Source organism: Perognathus longimembris, chromosome 13 (genome assembly GCF_023159225.1).
Source record: "Perognathus longimembris pacificus isolate PPM17 chromosome 13, ASM2315922v1, whole genome shotgun sequence".
In the NCBI taxonomy this organism is placed as follows: Eukaryota; Metazoa; Chordata; class Mammalia; order Rodentia; family Heteromyidae; genus Perognathus; species Perognathus longimembris.
In genome coordinates this window covers 15,977,243-15,995,928 of record NC_063173.1, presented here as the reverse complement: position 1 = coordinate 15,995,928, position 18,686 = coordinate 15,977,243, and the positions used below count along the sequence as shown (strand labels likewise).

Sequence of the window (18,686 nt, the reverse complement as noted above, 5' to 3'; positions counted from 1 at the left end):
CTGGCTTTTTTGTTTATGTGGTGCTGAGGAACCAAACCTAGGGCTTTGTACATGCTAGGCAAGCACTCTACCACTAAGCCACATTCCCAGCAGAGGAATATCAAACTTTAAATCACTAAAAGAAATAATGACTCAGTACACTGGAAACTGTATATACTGGTATTAGAACTAGGGAAGTGAAAGGGAATAGCAAAATCGAGAGACAAAGGATAAAAAGACAAATGACTCCAAAAGCAATACTTGCAAAACCATTTGGTGTAAACCATCTGAACAACTCATGTGGGGAGAGGGAAAGGGGGAGAGAGGAGGGGGGAATGAGGGAGGAAGTAACAAACAGTACCAGAAATGTACCCAAGGCCTAACCTATGAAACTGTAACCTCTCTGTACATGACTTTGACAATAAATAAGAAAAAGAAAAGAAATAATGAAAAAAAAGTTAGCTTGGAGGGAGCCCAAACCATTGCTCATTTGCTATTCTACTCACTTGCAGAAAATTTCCCTGTGCGTATCTGTTCCTACAATGCCAAGGCTGGTTACTTTAATCAATTCCATGGAGATCACAAGTGAGACAAATGATAGTTTAAATGTTTTAAACACAAAATTAGCACTTACAAAAGAATACGGAATTGGGTTACCCACATGCCAGAACTCACGGAAGTAGGATCACACTCAGAAATTCTTTGCCATGACAGAATTAACAAGTCAGAAGAAAGTTTCGCCAACTTGGACTGTGGGATTTGTGTTCCTTTGGGATGCAAAGTTTGATTGACACTTGTGTTGTATATCCTTGGGATTAAGGGGAATTTTGAATAAACTAATTTTGCACAGATACATAGCCACAGAGTTCTAGGGAATCTCAAACCTTCAACTTATTTTTCTAAGAGATAGGAGGAACAAGTGATGTCTCAGGGCATATTAAATAGGCAACTAACCCAAGCCTCAGTGAATACAACTGAGCACAGAGAAAAATAAATAATAATGATTATCCAAAAGAAAATAGGGCACAAAACTTGAGAGCATGTAGAGACAATAAATGATGGAAACAAAATAGTAAGATTAATATAGATTATAACATAACTTTGAGAAGTTGAACCATTTTTTGAAATGGGTATAATCACAGAAAAACAAAAATAATGATGAAATAGTAGGTAGAACAGTTACACAATACTTCATAACTAAACTGTTTACCATCCATCCAGAATTAAACCAGGCATTTCTCTTTGGTGTAATCATCCCCAAAGACTTTTAGATAGGATTGTAAGTGATAGCAGAGTAGACAGCAACCTAGCTCTGAATCTCTGGGACCCTCACTGAAACTAATGTATTGTATTATGATGTCAGATAAAGTTCCTGGGCCCCAGCAAAAGCTTACAGTTATAAATATCAACTGCATTTAGACATATGACATAAAACAATATACGTTGTATGTTTTAAGACCTGTAATTAGGTCTTTGTTTTGTATTTTTCCCTGGAAAAATTCACTAGACTCTACTGTTTCATTTGATAATGATATACTATACCCTTATTTGTGAAATGATGACCCCTGTGTACAAGACCTTAATAATAACAAAAAACATTCTTATGTTTAAAATGAACTATACAACTTGTCGGTGGGGATGAGTGAAAAACTAATAGAGAATGATGGAAGGGGTGACATTCTCTGAACAGAAATGTACTCACTACCTGACTTATGTAACTGTGACACATCTGAATATCATCTTTGTGATAGTAATAAAATTATTTTAAACTTTCAAAAATAAGCATAATATATTATAAATATTTTCCATTTTGTTAGAAAATTTTAAATATGTCCAAGCCTTTATATCTCTCAATCCATTATTTGTGGAAGCAAAAGTAGATTCTAAAGCTTTCATTCAGATGCCATTCTAAATCTTCCATTCAGTTGTCTCAATATTTGCTTTGGAGTTGTCACTGTTCAGGAAATCACTGCTGACCCTTTCAAGTTTTATTTCTACAATAAAAATATGTAGTGCCACCTGTGATGATATTTATAAGGTTGTGTTTTTTTGGTACCAGTTTTAATATTCTTATACATCTATATCTGTGGAAAGAGAGTTGTTGTAAAGACAATTTCAATAATTAGATTTTTCAAAAAGACCTTATAAATCTCTAAAACAATGAAGTTTATGTTATGCTAAATGGTGTGTTTCTAATATGTATTTAATATGGCTAGAATTCCAGCCAAATCTTGTGATTCTGCTGTAAAGACCAAATTTCCTAAATGATGGGAATCAGTCCAGTGTTTCCAGCCTTCCCCTTGCTCCAGTGTCTGCATAAGCGATACCATCTTAGCATGAACTTGTCTGAAGGAAAGTACCAGCCTAGCCTGGACACCACTCAGCCAATCTTCCACAGTATTCTTCATGCAGACATCACTAGATGGATGTTGATATTATAATGTAGATTAGAAAGCTTAGAAACAGAGAATCGAGTCTATACTTCTCTAAACTTCTCTATACTTCTCTAAACCTAAGAACCATCTGTAAATTGAATGGAATTCATAATCCCAACATAATAGTAGATTTGATTTTAAATTGAAATATAGCATCATAGAAATTTGGGAACTAGACTCTGATTTCAAAGGTTAATCTAATAGCCAGTGATTTTTAGGAGTATAGGAGCATTCACTTATTTGATCTTCCAGGAATACTTCTTGGTAAAAGAAAAATAATGGTACCCAAAATGACACTGGAAAGGATAAAGAATGATTTATATGAGCAATAGATGCATCTAATGCATTTGGAATGGAGTCTGGCATAATAGCAAGAGAATATGTACTCAGTACCTTACGTATGTGACTGTAACCCTTCTGTACATTATCTTGACAACTAAATTTGAAAAAGAGGGAAATTTATTGTTTGCTAAAATAATTATAGAAAGAAAAATTTCTTGACATCCATAAGAGTTCCATAGTAGCAATAATTATAATTATAATATAATTGATTTCAAGTTGCCTTTCAATTGATATAGAAATACATAAAGGTAAGAGAACACAGAAATATGACTTGGGAAATCAAGCATTCTGCTAAGCTGCATGTAGTAGACAGGAAATGTGACACAGGTACATAAAATCCTCACATATACATATTAAATTCAAGAAGCAGATGCTAAGAATACATTCTGACAGTCATCTTCCTCAGGGCCTGCTTCACATCTCTGTTCCTCAGACTGTAGATCAGGGGGTTCAACATGGGGATCACAACTGTGTAGAACAGAGACACCACCCTGTTCTGCTTCGTGGAGTAGTTGGACTTGGGCATCACATAAATGAATGTAATGGTCCCATAGTACAGAGTGACCGCAGTGAGGTGGGAGGTGCACGTGGAGAAGGCCTTGTGTCTCCCTTCCTTGGAGCGCATCTTCAGGACTGTGGTGAGGATGGACACATAAGACAGAGCAATGACAAACACTGTGAGCACAATGATTGAGCCCGAAGAGATGGATGGGATAATTTCAACAATGGAGACATCTGAGCAAGAAAGTTTCAACAGAGGAGAAAAATCACAGAAAAAGTGATCTATACGATTGGGTCCACAGAAGGACAGACTCAGCAAACAACTACCAAATGTGCCAGAATTCACACAACCACCCAGATAGGAAACTGCCACCAAGAGAATGCAAACTCTGGGGGACATATGGGTGGAGTAGAGCAGGGGTGAGCAGATGGCCACATAGCGATCATAGGCCATGGCAGCCAACAGAAAGCACTCAGCTGTCCCAAACATCACAACAGAACAGAGTTGAGCTTCACAGCCAACCACAGAGAGGGCTGTTCCATGTTCAAAGAAACCTACAAGCATTATAGGTGTGACTGAGGTAGAATACCCAATGTCCACAAAAGCTAGATGGCTGAGGAACAGGTACATAGGGGTGTGCAGCTGAGAACAGCTTCTTATTAAAGTGATTATGCTGATATTGCCTACTAGAGTGACAATATACACCCCTAGAAATATCACAAAGTAGATGACACAAAGTGTAGGATCTTCTGTTAAGCCCAGAATGATGAACTCTGTCACAGTGGTGTGGTTTCCAACATCCATCTTGGACCTGAAGTTATTCCTGTGGACCAAAATGAGTACTTCATTTGGTTTACATTTTCATTCTGCATGTCCTCATATTCTTTGTTTCATGGGGTCATTCCTGGCCCTCCTTCCTCAGCCCCACCTCTTCTTCTGTTCCACAACACCAGGGTGTTATCCCTTCCTCTTTGCATAAAAGGAGCATGAGTGAGCCTCACTCTTTTTTCTCTTATCTTTATTAATATTATCTTATTTTTAATCTTATCTTATTTTTATTAATGTCATCTTGTATAAAACTGTGTCAAGTCTTGATTCCCTAGGCTGATCTCTCTCCCAAAGTCTAGATAGGTATTTCAATCATCTATTTGGGTTCTCATCTGATCCTTGGGAATCCCACAAACATATCAAACCCAAACCCATTGCTTTCTTTGTCTATAATTTTACATCTGAGAAATGACACCAAATCCATCCATTTTTTCACATGTACAATTTGAGCATCTTTTGAACTCATGTGTTCATTATCTAACAAAATCCTATTGACTCTGTCAACAACTTACTTCTCAATTTCACCTCCCTATTGTCCCTTCTTCTTTCCTAATTTTCCTACAGGTATGGTACCCATCATTTTATTTGCTTCTTTACTTTCTACCTTTCATTATTTTCCTTTTATCATTCACAAATTATATTTCAGATAGATCTTTTGCTATTAAACAGCAGATGGGCAATTCAATCCATTTATTTCTTTCAATATTTTCTCAGGTGTTCCTGTTCTAACATTGCCTCATCAGCCCAGAAGACAGAATCCTTGCTGGCGAAGCCCTCCATGGGATTTTGCTCCACTCATAGGATGTGTCTCTCCACCCTCACACTGACCCAGCTTAGCTGAACTACTCACAATTATCCCATGCAATCAGTGTTCTCACCTGTGTTCCACAATGAAAGGACTTGGACATCCAACCATCAATACTCTGTGTGACTTTCCACCCTCACGATTATATTTCACTCCAGAAACTCCTCTGACTCTTCAGGATGGATCTGATCATGTTTCCTTATTTTGTTGACACCACTTTTTGCAGGACGGTGAGCCTTATCCAAACTACCTATGAGGCTGTTTCTACTTTTGACTTTTGCATGACACAGCCTTAGCTGCTCAAGCAGTTGTTTTGTCTGCTAAAACTAACCACCACGGCCTGGGTTCTTTTGTGCGAATAGGTCTGTGGGTAATTAGGTCTGCATGTAAACTCTCTTGCTGAGTACAAGGCTCCCAAAGGCATCAAGAGCTAAAATTAGTGAAAGTGATTCTTCTATTTTTTAGTTTCTCCTTGAACAAATGAAATTTCATCCTAAAAAACATTGATGAATCTTGTCCTTACCTTTCATTAGATCTATTGATGCTGAATTTGTAATAGGCCTTTGTAAAGGTTGTCCGTTTCCTTTTATATAGGTCATAGGGACCAAGAACTCAAAAATATGAACCGCTGAACACCACACTGTCCAGAAATGAAGTTCCCTACCTGCAGTGAGGAAGATGGGTGTGTTTGTGTGCATGGGGAGAGAGAGGAGTTTCTAAGCCAACATAACAAGTCCTCTAAGGCTATTGCCTCATTGAGAGAAAGGTCCTTCGGTGACTCATTAAGGTCAGACTTAGCCTTTCTAATGGGACTTGAAAATGCCATGTAACCTCTGGACTTCCTTTTCCATTTTTTTTTAAGCAAAAGAGATTTTTTTGCTTCCCAGAAGCATTTTGTGATTCAGAACAAATCACTTTGCTGAGTTGGGGTTAGACTGATGCTGTCTGAATTCTTTTCACTCCAAACAGCCTTGGAATCAAACCATGAGTTTCAAAGCCTTGTGTTTTACACAAATCTTCAGTTTACATAAAAAAGTCATATGTTCCAAAAAAGAAAATACTTTTTATTACATTACTTTGGTATTTTTCAAATTATGTTTTAAAAATATAAACTTTGTTCTTATGGTGCATTTTTAAAATTTCTATTGTCAAGATGAAGTACAGAGGGTTACAGTTACAATTCTTAGGCAGTGAGTTCATTTCTTATCCAACTTGTTTCCTCCTCCCTCATTTTTTTTTCTCATCTTCCCTCCTCACCGACTTCTCTCCTGAGTTGTACAGTAAATTTGCAACATATTGTCTTCTAAGTGTTGCTGTAGCATTGGCTTGCCTTTTACCCTTTTTCTCACCATGTTGTGATGGATAGTCATACCATATAAATTTTAAGTTCAGCTTAAAAACCTGCACAAATTCTATAGCTTTTAGCATAGACATCTTCCATGGCATTTCAAGAGCCTATTGCTGAATATTTGGGTAAATGTTTCTATATTGTACATTTTCCCTCTTAAAAATGTTCAGTCATTTGCATTATTTTTTTAAAAAAATCTATCATAGCATTTCTTGTAATTAATCTTATAGTCCCATCAAATCTAGTACAATCTGTAGTTATATTGTCTTTGCCATTCCTTATATTTATGATTTGTACTTTCCTGCTCAATTTGGCAAACAAAAATTAAGTACGAAAATACTAAGGATGGCTTACACTTGTAATTTACAATAAAGCAACTTTAAAGCTAAATATAACATGTGGAAAAGATGTGATATATTCTGACACTCAAAACCATACAGCTGTTTTAACATAATGGTTTGCTAAGCATTTACTGAAGTACCAGGCTTTCATGATTATAAAACAAGAAATTATGATCTTACACATTTATTATATTGAATAAACCTTCATGTTCACATTAAAATAATAATTATATGCATAGATTTATGGTAAGTGAGTGAGGACCAGTAAGCCCCAAAGAGAGTCACTTTTCCCAGCCAAGAATGCACAACAATACTTTTTGTACAATAAATCAATAAAACTTAGTCTCACAATATAACTACATACAGCAAGGTAAGGATAATGGCAAGAAGTAGCATTAGATATGTGCATTGGCAGGAAAGATCAAGATGTGAAAAGAAACATGTATAAAGCACAAAGAATGGGATGGGGAAGGGGAAAGAATTGGGGGGAAAATGGGGGTAGATGTGAACAATCTATGTTATTTACATGTATTCAAATATCATGATGAGTCCCATTATTCTTCATAACTAATAGGGACTAATGAAAAAGGGAATTACATCTCTAAAAAAGCAAATGGGAGAGAAATGCTCCACTTTCCTTCCTTCTTTTCTCTTTAGTTCTCCTTTTTCTCTTTATCTTTCTTACTTTCTTCTCTCTTTGAGATGGAGCCTCACTATGTTGCCCAGGCTTTGGACTTGAGAGACTATCCTATCCCTCTCCTATCTTGTCCTTGTCCTGTCCTCCTGAGAAATCGATCCCTGGGCTTCAAGAATACTAGGCAAGCACTCTACCACTAAACTACATTCCTAACCCTGACTTTCCATCTCTCTCTGATGCTGCTACTTCTCCTCTCTCTATGCTGTCACCACTTTCCTTCCCTTCCCCTTCTACCTTTCCTCCAGCAGTTCCCTCTCTTCAGTGCTGAAGAACTCAGGGCTGAGGGATTAACAGACACTAATTCTACCACTAATTTACACTCCCAGCCAACACAGCTTCTCTGGAACCTGATTTTTTTTTCAACCCAACTCCAGGTACACTTGTACCGAAGTTGTCTTCTAACCTACAAAAATTTGACAAGGTAAATGAAAATACATTATTTTAAAATAATATAAGGACAGTAGATAGAAGCCTCATTAGTCCACCTGAGGTGGATAAAGATGCTTTTATTCATGTCAATGTACCAGAAAGACCCTCTGTAAGGAGGCAGTTGGAAGGGTACAGGCAGCTGAGGGCCTGGTTCAAACCGTTGGCTAATCTGTCTCAGAGTAAATTGAAATTGTAAAGTGCTCCTGGCTTAAATCAGCAAAAGACAGTCAGGCCACCGGTGGGCTAAGATCAGCTTCAGATAACCACCTTCTTCCCCCAACTGAAGGTATTCAAAATGTAAAGTGAGAATTTAAAATGCTCTAGTCAAAACTGGACTAAAGATGAGAGAGTCAAGTGCTGCGTGGGCTCAGTTTAGCTCCAAGGGACCTCCCCAACCCCAGCTTCCTTCAAAGGAAAAGTATTTAGTGTGCTAAAATGCCTTACTAACACAAGCAAGCCCTGGTAAATGAGGCCAGAGAATGCTAAAGTCATTTGTTAAAAGTTTTATCTTAGGGCTGGGGATATGGCCTAGTGGCAAGAGTGCCTGCCTCATATACATGAGGCCCTGGGTTCGATTCCCCAGCACCACATATACAGAAAGTGGCCAGAAGTGGCGCTGTGGCTCAAGTGGCAGAGTGCCAGTGCTCAGGCCCAGAGTCCAAGCCCCAGGACTGGCCAAAAAAACAAAAAAAAAGTTTTATCTTAAATCTTGGTCATCTGCAAGAATAAGATTGGCAAAAATACTTCTTGCCACTGCAAAACGTATGGCCCATATTTATTTTGCACACGTTAAGATCTTTTGTGCAAATGTATGTGAGTGTGTGCATGTGAGTGTGAACATGTTCAAGATTAAAACTGTCAGGATGATGTACAAATGGGTGAGTTTAAGTTTGGGTGTTTCCAAATATTTTAAAGGATTATAGCATTGTTTTAAAGAGGAATTATAGTTTAAAGAAGATTTCTTTGATTTGCAGTTGAAAAATATTGATATCTTACAGTGTTAGGCTGTTTGCACTGTGTAATCAAGTTATCTGGCTTAGCAAAAGGCATTGGAAATTTGACATTTGTTTCCCTCCACTGTTTCAAAATTTGGGACTAAATGTCAGAAATTTGGATATTAATGTTTATCACTGTTAAAGAGCTGCTTTGGGTTTCTCAGTCAGAGATCAAGAGGTAAGGACAGGAAAACTTAGGATGGGCCTGTGTGCCTATCTTTGGGGTTGAGGGGTGAACTGGCAAAGGTGCAGCTTATCTGGTCCATGTATGGTGAGACACGCCTCAGGGGAGACCACACATGGTGGAAAAAGAATAAGCTGCCACAAAGGCAGTTCATCAAGCCCTAAGGAGTCGGATGGGTATATGCCCATTCTGTAGGACAAGCCAATGGATGCTTATCTTTCTCTTTTCCTTGCTGATGGACATTGGAAACCTGATGGTAAAATGGTCAATGTAATGATTTGTTTGGTATTTATAAAACTGTCCCTGAATACCTTCCCCACAAGTTGTAAAGTTCATTTCCAACAAAATGTCTTGTGAGTATCATTGTTGCATTGATTCACCCTTTTTCCTATGTCTCAGTATTCTTTACTTACTCAAATTAGATAAACATATATACAACACAGAGGGCACAAAAAGAAATAAATTAAAACAGTGACAACTGGTGATATACCAAATGGGAAAAAATGAAAGAAAATAGAATAACTTCACACAGTACCACAACAAAACACAGTACAAAAAAAAAGCCCCTGTTTCTAATCTTGGAGCTCATTTTAATTAGCATCATTTTATATGGTCATATGTACATAGCTATTGAGCTATTGTGATCCTCTGCTAGGACTATCCTAGGCATATACTAATTATTACAACCGAAGGAAACCATGTAGACTGTGTTTCTTTGATTCTGGCCTACTTCCCTTAATATTTTGTCTAAGTCTTTCCATTTCCTTATGAGTGGGGCGATGTCATTCTTCCTAATGGAAGCATAGAATTCCATTGTGTATACATGCCACAATTCCTTGATCCATTCATCATCTACTGAGGATAATATAGGCTGGTTCCATATCTTGGTAATGCTATGGTAAATAATGCTGCAATGATTATAGTTGTTTGTGATCATTTGGGTAAATGCCCAGGAATGGGGTTGCTGGGTCACAGGGGAACTTTATGTTTAGTCTTTTGAGGAACCTCAATAGTGCTTTCCAGAGTGGTTGAGCAAGTTTACACTTCCATCAACAGTGTAGGAGCATTCCCTTTTGCCCACACCCCTGCCAGCATCTGTTATTATTTGTATTTTCCATAATGGCTCTTCTAACTCAATGCAGTTTTGATTTGTATCTGTTTTATAGCCAGAGATATCAAACATTTCTTCATGTGTCTACTGAATACTTTTTTCTCTCTAGAGAAATCTCTTCTTAATTCTTTAGCCTACTTATTAATGACAGTGTTGTTTTTTGAGGATTTGTTATTGGAGGCTCTAGGTAGATTTTTGATATGAGGCCCTTGTCTGTTCTTTGGCTAGTGAAGATCTTTTCCCAATCTGTGCATCTCCTATTTATCTTGCTAACTATGTCATTTGCCATGCAGAAGTCTGCAGTTTAATGGAATCTCTCTTATTCAGCCTTTCTTTGATCAAGAAAATGCGATAGTACATTTCCTTGAATTTCGTTCATCTGACTCCTTAGGGCTTGATGAACTGCCTTTGTGGCAGCTTATTCTTTTTCCACCATGTGTGGTCTCCCCTGAGGCGTGTCTCACCATGCATGGACCAGATAAGCTGCACCTTTGCCAGTTCACCCCTCAACCCCAAAGATAGGCACACAGGCCCATCCTAAGTTTTCCTGTCCTTACTTCTTGATCTCTGACTGAGAAACCCAAAGCAGCTCTTTAACAGTGATAAACATTAATATCCAAATTTCTGACATTTAGTCCCAAATTTTGAAACAGTGGAGGGAAACAAATGTCAAATTTCCAATGCCTTTTGCTAAGCCAGATAACTTGATTACACAGTGCAAACAGCCTAACACTGTAAGATATCAATATTTTTCAACTGCAAATCAAAGAAATCTTCTTTAAACTATAATTCCTCTTTAAAACAATGCTATAATCCTTTAAAATATTTGGAAACACCCAAACTTAAACTCACCCATTTGTACATCATCCTGACAGTTTTTCAACCTTCTGAGTAGGTAAAATTACAGGCCTGAGCTACTGGCACCAAGGACAGCTTTCTCCTTTTTTAAAAAAAAATTGACTTTTTGGGTTGTTTCCCCCCCTTTTGTACCCTCTTCTCTTGGTCTATTTACTTTTTATCTCTTTTTGACATAGTCTCTATTTTCTTGACTTTCCTGTTTTGCCATTCTCTTTTAAAAGTTATTTTTGGTATGGTGAGAAATAAGAAAATCAGTGAAAACTGCATTGTTATTTTTTATATCCTTCTGTCTATATTTTTATTTTAGTCTGTATTCTCCAACCCGTGTGGAGTATTCTTATTGTTGGTGCTGCTGCAATTGTTACATTGTTTTTATAATTTGGGTAGGGTTATTCTGACACCTGGCAGAAAGTTGACAGCCCAGAACTTAGTGCATCTTAGGCATGCGTCCCACCACTGTGCCACTGTCCCATTCCAGCTGAGAGAACAGCAGCCAGCTCAAGCCAAGCCCTAGTCCCATCAAACCCTGCAGAGTCTTCAACTTAATAAATGGGAGGGACAAAGCCATCTAGGGGATGCCTCACACAGAAGTGAGCACAGACAGTTGAGCTGGCTGGAATACTCTGTTCCTCTCCCAGCATAACAATGCCCAAAAGTAAATAACACAACTGTTGAGGGCACCAGCCCTGTAAATGTCCTCACATGAGTCGATCTAACATACAGGTCAGGTAACACACAACACATGTGAGGACCACAGAAGGGAAACGCTGATCCTGGCCCCATTTTCTCCATGTAAGACACAGGGAACCTGCAGTAGGGGCTAAACTATGATCAGAAGAGCCAAGAGCAGAATCACTTTCAAGTTACACTTTCCTAGGAACTTCTCATTCATCAAGAGCATGTGTTCTCCAAGTTCTTCTTTCACTGTTGACAGTTAATCGGACCATCTTTCTTTGGACATCATCTTTCCAGGTCTCCAAACTGCCATTGTTTATACTGGGTAGTGCTTGTTTGCTAGGGTACCATTTATACTCATTGATTAACAATGACTTTATCTTTGAACTACAATTACCCAGTGCTGAGATGAACACAATATGTGCTGGAACTAAACAACTTGTTGGACATATGTATGATGTGTATGGTGAGTGGGCTCTAGGGGAGCCAGGGAAACATAATACAGTAGATGATAGATAGATAGATAGATAGATAGATAGATAGATAGATAGATAGATAGATAGGGAAGGAGAGCAAGACAGACAGACAGCTAGATAGACTATAGTACATATATATTATAAAGTATGTATACTACCTATATGCTATATAGTATATTGTATGTACATATCTACTTGTATTTGTATATTCATAACTTATACATTCCACTTTAATTTTCATTTTTACTTAATATTATCATGTAATAGTATTGTCAACTCCTTAATATTGTTAATATTATCAGTATGTATTGTATGGAATATATCTCACACTCTAGAATATACTAACTCAGTTCTGCAGTCTATCATCAGATGCATTTCCAATTATGTTTTTTTTTTTTTTGCCAGTCCTGGGCCTTGGACTCAGGGCCTGAGCACTGTCCCTGGCTTCTTCCCGCTCAAGGCTAGCACTCTGCCACAGCGCCGCTTCTGGCCGTTTTCTGTATATGTGGTGCTGGGGAATCGAACCTAGGGCCTCGTGTATCCGAGGCAGGCACTCTTGCCGCTAGGCTATATCCCCAGCCCCCAATTATGTTTTTTTATTGCTGCTTTTTCCTTGAAAATTTTTTGTTTTTAAGCACTCTATTAAAGAAATGCTATGATTTTACTACTAAAGGTTCCTAGTGATATTGATATAAAGAGAATTTTCTGCAGACATTATTGCATTTTTAAGTTACTAAAAATAACAAATGTCAGTATTAAATATCTTCAAAAATGCTTGTTATCTCCTTTAAAGTTTCAAAGTATCTTCTTTTTGAAACATTGCATTTCTTTGACAGTGGGACTGTGTTACTTGACAAAGTGAATTGTAAAGAGCAAATAAATCTCTAAATGAGAACCTGAAGCCCATTAAAATATGTTCTGCTTCTCTTATTGATCATCATTAAATGTGTTTCAGTTACTATAATAACAGGTAACTTGCTGATTCAATATTACCTCTCTAATTAAAAAAAAATCAGATGCTTTAGTTTTATCAATTGCTTACCATAACTTCACTGGCATAAACTATCCATTTTCTATCCAAAAGCACTGAAGTATTTGAGAATAACTATCATGTCTCCTCTGCCTTTTTTGTACAAGTAATCATCCCCTTAATTTAGCAGCCCTCTGGTCTTCCAAGTGAAGCATGTCTTTCAGATGCATAGAAATCCTCTTTTTCAGGGTCTAGAACACTCTGGTTTGAGGAATGGGGTCAAGCATTGAGCAGCTTTTGCTCTCCTTGCCCTCTGAGGGGGCTGAGTTCTGTAAGGAAACCCTGATTTCACTGTGATACAGGATGGTATCTCTGCAGATTCCAGCATCATGGAGGCAGGGTGAAGACAAGGCAGATCCTGAACCTTCCAATGGCCAGCTGTATTAAACTTGCACATTTGACTTAATCTCCTTGATTCTCAGTGTTTGTACTTACAAAATGGGGAGACATGTCCCTACAGTTGCTTTGTTCTGAGATGACAAGAAACAGTGTCAGGTTGGGCTGTGGTAGTCCATACCACTAATCCCACCTACTCCACAAGCAAAGACAAGGAGGATCTTGTCTTCAAGGCCAGCCACCATGGTGATATTGAGACCTATCACAAAGACACAATTTTTTAAAGTGCTATGTGTTTAGCTTAAGTGATAGACTGCAAGCATAAGGACCTTGTAGCAGTGCACTCGACTAGATAAGGGTAGGGGGTAGGAAGAAATGATATCTGTAAAAGGGCCAAAGTATTTGGTCATACATCATGGCTCAATTCATAATTAAGTAAGAATGAAGTATTGGCAGAATTTCAATTATTCAACTTTTTAAAAAAATAAAAACGTTTTTTTTTCTTTCAATGTGTGAGAGTGTTTTGGCTACAAATCCAAAGTGAGACAGGAAGTTTGATATTTAATGCCTTCTGCACATTTATAACCAGGACACACTCATTGTTTTTTGGACTTCCAATGCATCTCTACTAGCATCTTAAGATCAAGATCTTTATACTATTAGCATGCAAGCTTCTCCATCTGGGTCAGGGACTCTGTAAAGAAGGCATAGAAATATAAGACTCATCCACCCTATACATGAAGCTATTGTTTTAGATTTCTTTACTGAGCCTCAGCTACTCATTCCCAGCAGTGATTTTGGCTGTCACAGACCATGCACACTGCCTGGGTTCTCCTGAGCAAACTGTTCTACAGCTGCCAGAAAGACCATTTCACAGAGCTTGTCTTGAGGAAGGCACATTTTACAAGGCAAGAAGAGCTAAAAAATTAGTCAAAGTAGTTCTTTTGTTTACAACTTCTTCTGCAGAAAATGGAAGTTCACCTTAACAATATTCATGAATCTTGCACTTATCTTTTAGAAGGCAAATACCTGATGCTCAATTCCAAACAAGATTCCATAATATAGATGTTTTTTCCACTTAAATAGATAGGTACTTGGGGATCAAATATCCAGCCATATCAACCACTATATGTACCCATTGCCCCAGGAACATAGTTCCATACAGAATGGTGATGTGAAGATGGGTGTGTTTGTGTGCTTGGTAGGAGAGAGAAGAGACTTTAATTAAATGTGGCAAACCCTCTAGGGCTGTTGCAACTGGATTCTTTGAGAGAATGATCCTTCCACTGATGGTTCAGAACCAGGCAACCTATTAAGTGCTGGCTGACCCTCCCCAAAGGCTCCTCTCCATGCTATATGGTCCTTTCTACTTCCCTTTCCCTTTTTATAAGATGCAAATGGAGAGCAATCTTGATTTCCAACAAAAAATGACATTCCAAACAAATAAATGGTCTAACTGGGGCTACCAGATAAAGATAGTGTATTTTCTGTTAAAAGGACCTTTAAGTGAAGTCAAAAAGGACCATGCTTTTAATAGATAGAACAGAAATAAAGGGAATTATTTTGACCAAGTGGACATTTTGCTGCCAAAAATAAGATGATTCTGGAAATCCATAAGCAATTATCTTTTTTGTCAAATGTCTTAGCCTCTATCTTCTCAGTAAAAATAACTTAAGAAACTCATGGGGGCACCTGAGCACACACTAAAGCAGTAGGCAATATACCAATGACATTAAACACTGGATTCAATGCACTCCCACACCCAACCTTCCATGTCTTAGTAATGTGATACTTGGACTCATCATTCCTCAGCTCTTTTGACAAGTTGCAATATGTTGGATATCACAAACAGATTTATTTTCAGTGTTTTACTCAACTATTTGCTGGGCAGTTTACTCTCAATGTGTAGCCCCCTTGCATTTTGGTACCCAGCAAATTCCTAAATGTTTATCTGTTCCTAAGACCTGTCTTTTGACTCCTCAAACCATCCTTTTTTACTTTAAGCTGCTGATGTCTGGGTTTAAAAATTCACCTGGCTCTGTTTATTCTTTCTATGTCATTCCTCTCTCCTCATTGGTATGATTATCTACAAGTCTTTCCTGGATCCTAAATTTCATCTTTATGTGCTACTTGTAACTGCAATAATTTAGATCAGTGCCTGGAATATTATAATCACTTAATAAAATGTCTGAATGGAAGAAAGTGTAAGTGAATCAATGCAAAGATGAACACCCCCCCAAAGTTATTTTCTAAAAAGGAAAAGAAAGAGAAGTAAATAATACAGCTGACAGCGCACTAAGATGGATTAAGTTTCTCCTGCAGAGTCACAATTTCAAGGATCAGATATTAACTCTTATCTAGAACCCTAGGTAGCATGTGGGTCTGGTTATGAAGGCACTCTGAATCTTGACAATTTAATGACACTAGGAAGCTTGACACTCTTGTTAGAAATTATTGTGCAGTTTCTCTTTCATTGGGCCTTTGAAACTCAGATAACCTGAGCATTTCAGCAGAGGACCTCACCTATTTGTACCTAACAATGGAATTAACAGATTAATCAAGAATGCTCCTTCTGTTCTTCTACAGTAACCTCTTTCTTAGGCTTTCATAAGAGGCCCAGAATACAGACAAGAATTTTATGGTTGTATGAAGCCAATCCCCCATCTCCAAGCTCTGTTAATATCTGGAAGTATTTTATCATTTTTCTTCAAATGTATTGTTATATCTAGATTCCTCAGGCTTATCTCATGATAAGCTGAGACTAAATTGATATGGCCTGAGGTTTGAAGTAGTTATTAGTAGCATTCTATTGTTGTAACCAGAGACTAACGTAGTCCCCTTGCAAATGGGAAAAAATATTGATTTGGGTATATAGCTTTAGGAGGTTTCAATCCCTGATGACATTGATACTTTGGCGACACAAGGTAGGGCAAAACCACTTACCTACTTACTGCTCAGGCAAATAAAAAGATATAAACAAAGTAAACAAAAGAATTATTCAAAGGAACCTGAGATCCCACTATTTAAGGCAAGCTCCTAATCAACTAAACATCTACCACTACACTCCATTTCTGAAAGTTTCCACCATCTCCAGTAGTATCCTTATATACTGCAAGCCATATAGCACTAAGGCCTATATGGGCACTTAAATCAAAGAGCTAAAAGTTATAAGAACCTTAATAGCATAGAACAGTTTAAAAGTAATTATGAAACTGTATTTGCAGCATATTTTGTTTAGTGTAAGTCGATTTGTGTTCTATATTATGAGGTTAATTCCATTTTGTTAAAAAACAACAACTATGAACCTCTCACATTCTGTGTCATAAAAACTTTAAACCCTGGTAATTTTTGGAAAGCCCCATGCTGGCTAAGGACATATCTGTAGATAACATTTTAAGTGTACACATTCAATTTCTTATTATATTTGCAGGATATTATTACTCTAAAGTCTTAAAAGCTAGCACACATGATAGGGAAATAGTTTCCTTTTTCTACTAGCTAGATCTATGGGTTATTGATACTACATAAAACTAATTTCCTCCCAAGCTCTCTCTTTAGAGCTCCCTTAATCTCATTATTCCTGAGGCTGTAGATGAGGGGGTTCAACATGGGGATCACCACCATGTAGAACACAGATATCACTTTGTTCTGGTCAGTGGAGTAGTTGGACTTGGGCATCACATAAATGAATGTAACGGTCCCATAGTACAGAGTGACCGCAGTGAGGTGGGAGGTGCAGGTGGAGAAGGCCTTCTGGCGTCCTTCCGTGGAGCGCATCTTCAGGATGGTGATGAGGATGTAGATGTAGGAGACGGCTATGACAATCACTGTGACCACAATGATGGAGCCAGAAGTAAAGGAGGGAACAACAGCAGGGACACTGACATCAGAACAGGAGAGCTCAACTAAAGGAGCAAAATCACAGAAGAAATGATTGACTTGATTTGGCCCACAGAAGAGTAAACAAAAGAAGGAAAAGGTAAAGGAGGAAGAATTAACAAAACCTCCTATGTAAGTTACTACAAGTAACTGCACACAGACTTGTGTGGACATCTTGGTTGAATAGAGCAGTGGGTCACAAATGGCCACAAAGCGATCATAGGCCATGGCAGCCAAAAGGAAGCACTCAACTGTCCCAAAGAAAATGACTATACCAAGCTGGATGGCACATCCAAGATAGGAGATCAAATTTTTCTCCACTAGGAAGTTAACCAACATATTGGGTGTGACAGAACATGAAAAAATTATGTCAGAAAAAGCCAAATGGCTGAGGAAAAAGTACATGGGGTGGTGGAGCTGAGTGGAGACTCTGATGAGAAGGATTGTGCAGAGATTTCCCAATACAGTCACCAGGTAGATGCCCAGGATGACGATGAAGAGGATGACTCGAAGGACTGGATCCTGTGTTAAGCCCAATAAAATGAACTCTGTCACTGCAGTGTGGTTCCCCTCCACCAGGGAATCCATTAGACATTGGAGCTGCTGCCAGGACAAATCTATGATGAAAGAGTACATGAAAGTATTTTTTATACATGAACATTTCATTTTTTGAACCTATGTATTATTATAAGCAAAGATATTAAAAGGTTCATATTTACATGCAATAATTAATTAAGCTATAATTTTAAACCATCGTCACACAACACCTGAAATTTGCTTCATATGATGTACATATTTCTTTAAATCCAAATAATAAGAATATAGATATTACTGTAAGAAAAATGAATGCTAAGTATATTAGGAAAAATGAATAATTGATTTCTAGGAAAACTTGCATCATAGTTAATAGAGAATACCTACTTTTCCACAGATTTGTTATAATCAGATGTGTGTGTGCGTGTGTGTGTGTGCCAGTGTTTGAACTCAGAGCCTTTAGCTTTCATTTGGCTTTTTTTTTAATCTGAAGCTAGCACTCTACACCTGAATCAAACCTTTACTTCCAGCTTTTGCCTTGTTTATCAGAGACTAAGAGTCTTATATGTTTTTCTACTTGGCTGGCTTTGAACGAAAATACTCAGATCTCAGTTTTTCTGAGTAGCTAGGAATACAAACTTGAGCCACCAGTGCAAAGCAACATGCATTTTGACCAAGCACCATCAGTAAATAAGTCAAAAGATATTTCAAAGCCAATCTTTAAAATTCTTGTGCACTCATCTTACAGATCAAATGATGCAGAGGTCCTGTGTCTTTCTTTGTTATCATCAATTTTATTTGAATCACTATATAATTTGCTCAGTGTTTCCTTAACCTTAGTTTTGTGAAAATATGCCTTGCAAAATTGCAATGATGTCCCAAAGCAAAACAAAAAAAGAAAG

At 37.7% G+C, this 18,686-nt stretch overlaps 2 protein-coding genes across 2 annotated transcripts; both read right to left on the bottom strand.

The window, feature by feature from the left end:
* Positions 1-3,129: 3,129 nt before the first annotated feature.
* LOC125361906 (olfactory receptor 491) lies at positions 3,130-4,062 on the bottom strand. Its single transcript, XM_048360521.1, has one exon. It carries the CDS (start codon positions 4,060-4,062, stop codon positions 3,130-3,132), a length of 933 nt encoding a protein of 310 aa, XP_048216478.1.
* Positions 4,063-16,875: 12,813 nt separating this feature from the next.
* On the bottom strand, positions 16,876-17,838 carry LOC125362428 (olfactory receptor 502-like). Its single transcript, XM_048361275.1, has one exon. It carries the CDS (start codon positions 17,836-17,838, stop codon positions 16,876-16,878), a length of 963 nt encoding a protein of 320 aa, XP_048217232.1.
* Between the last annotated feature and the right edge of the window lie 848 nt (positions 17,839-18,686).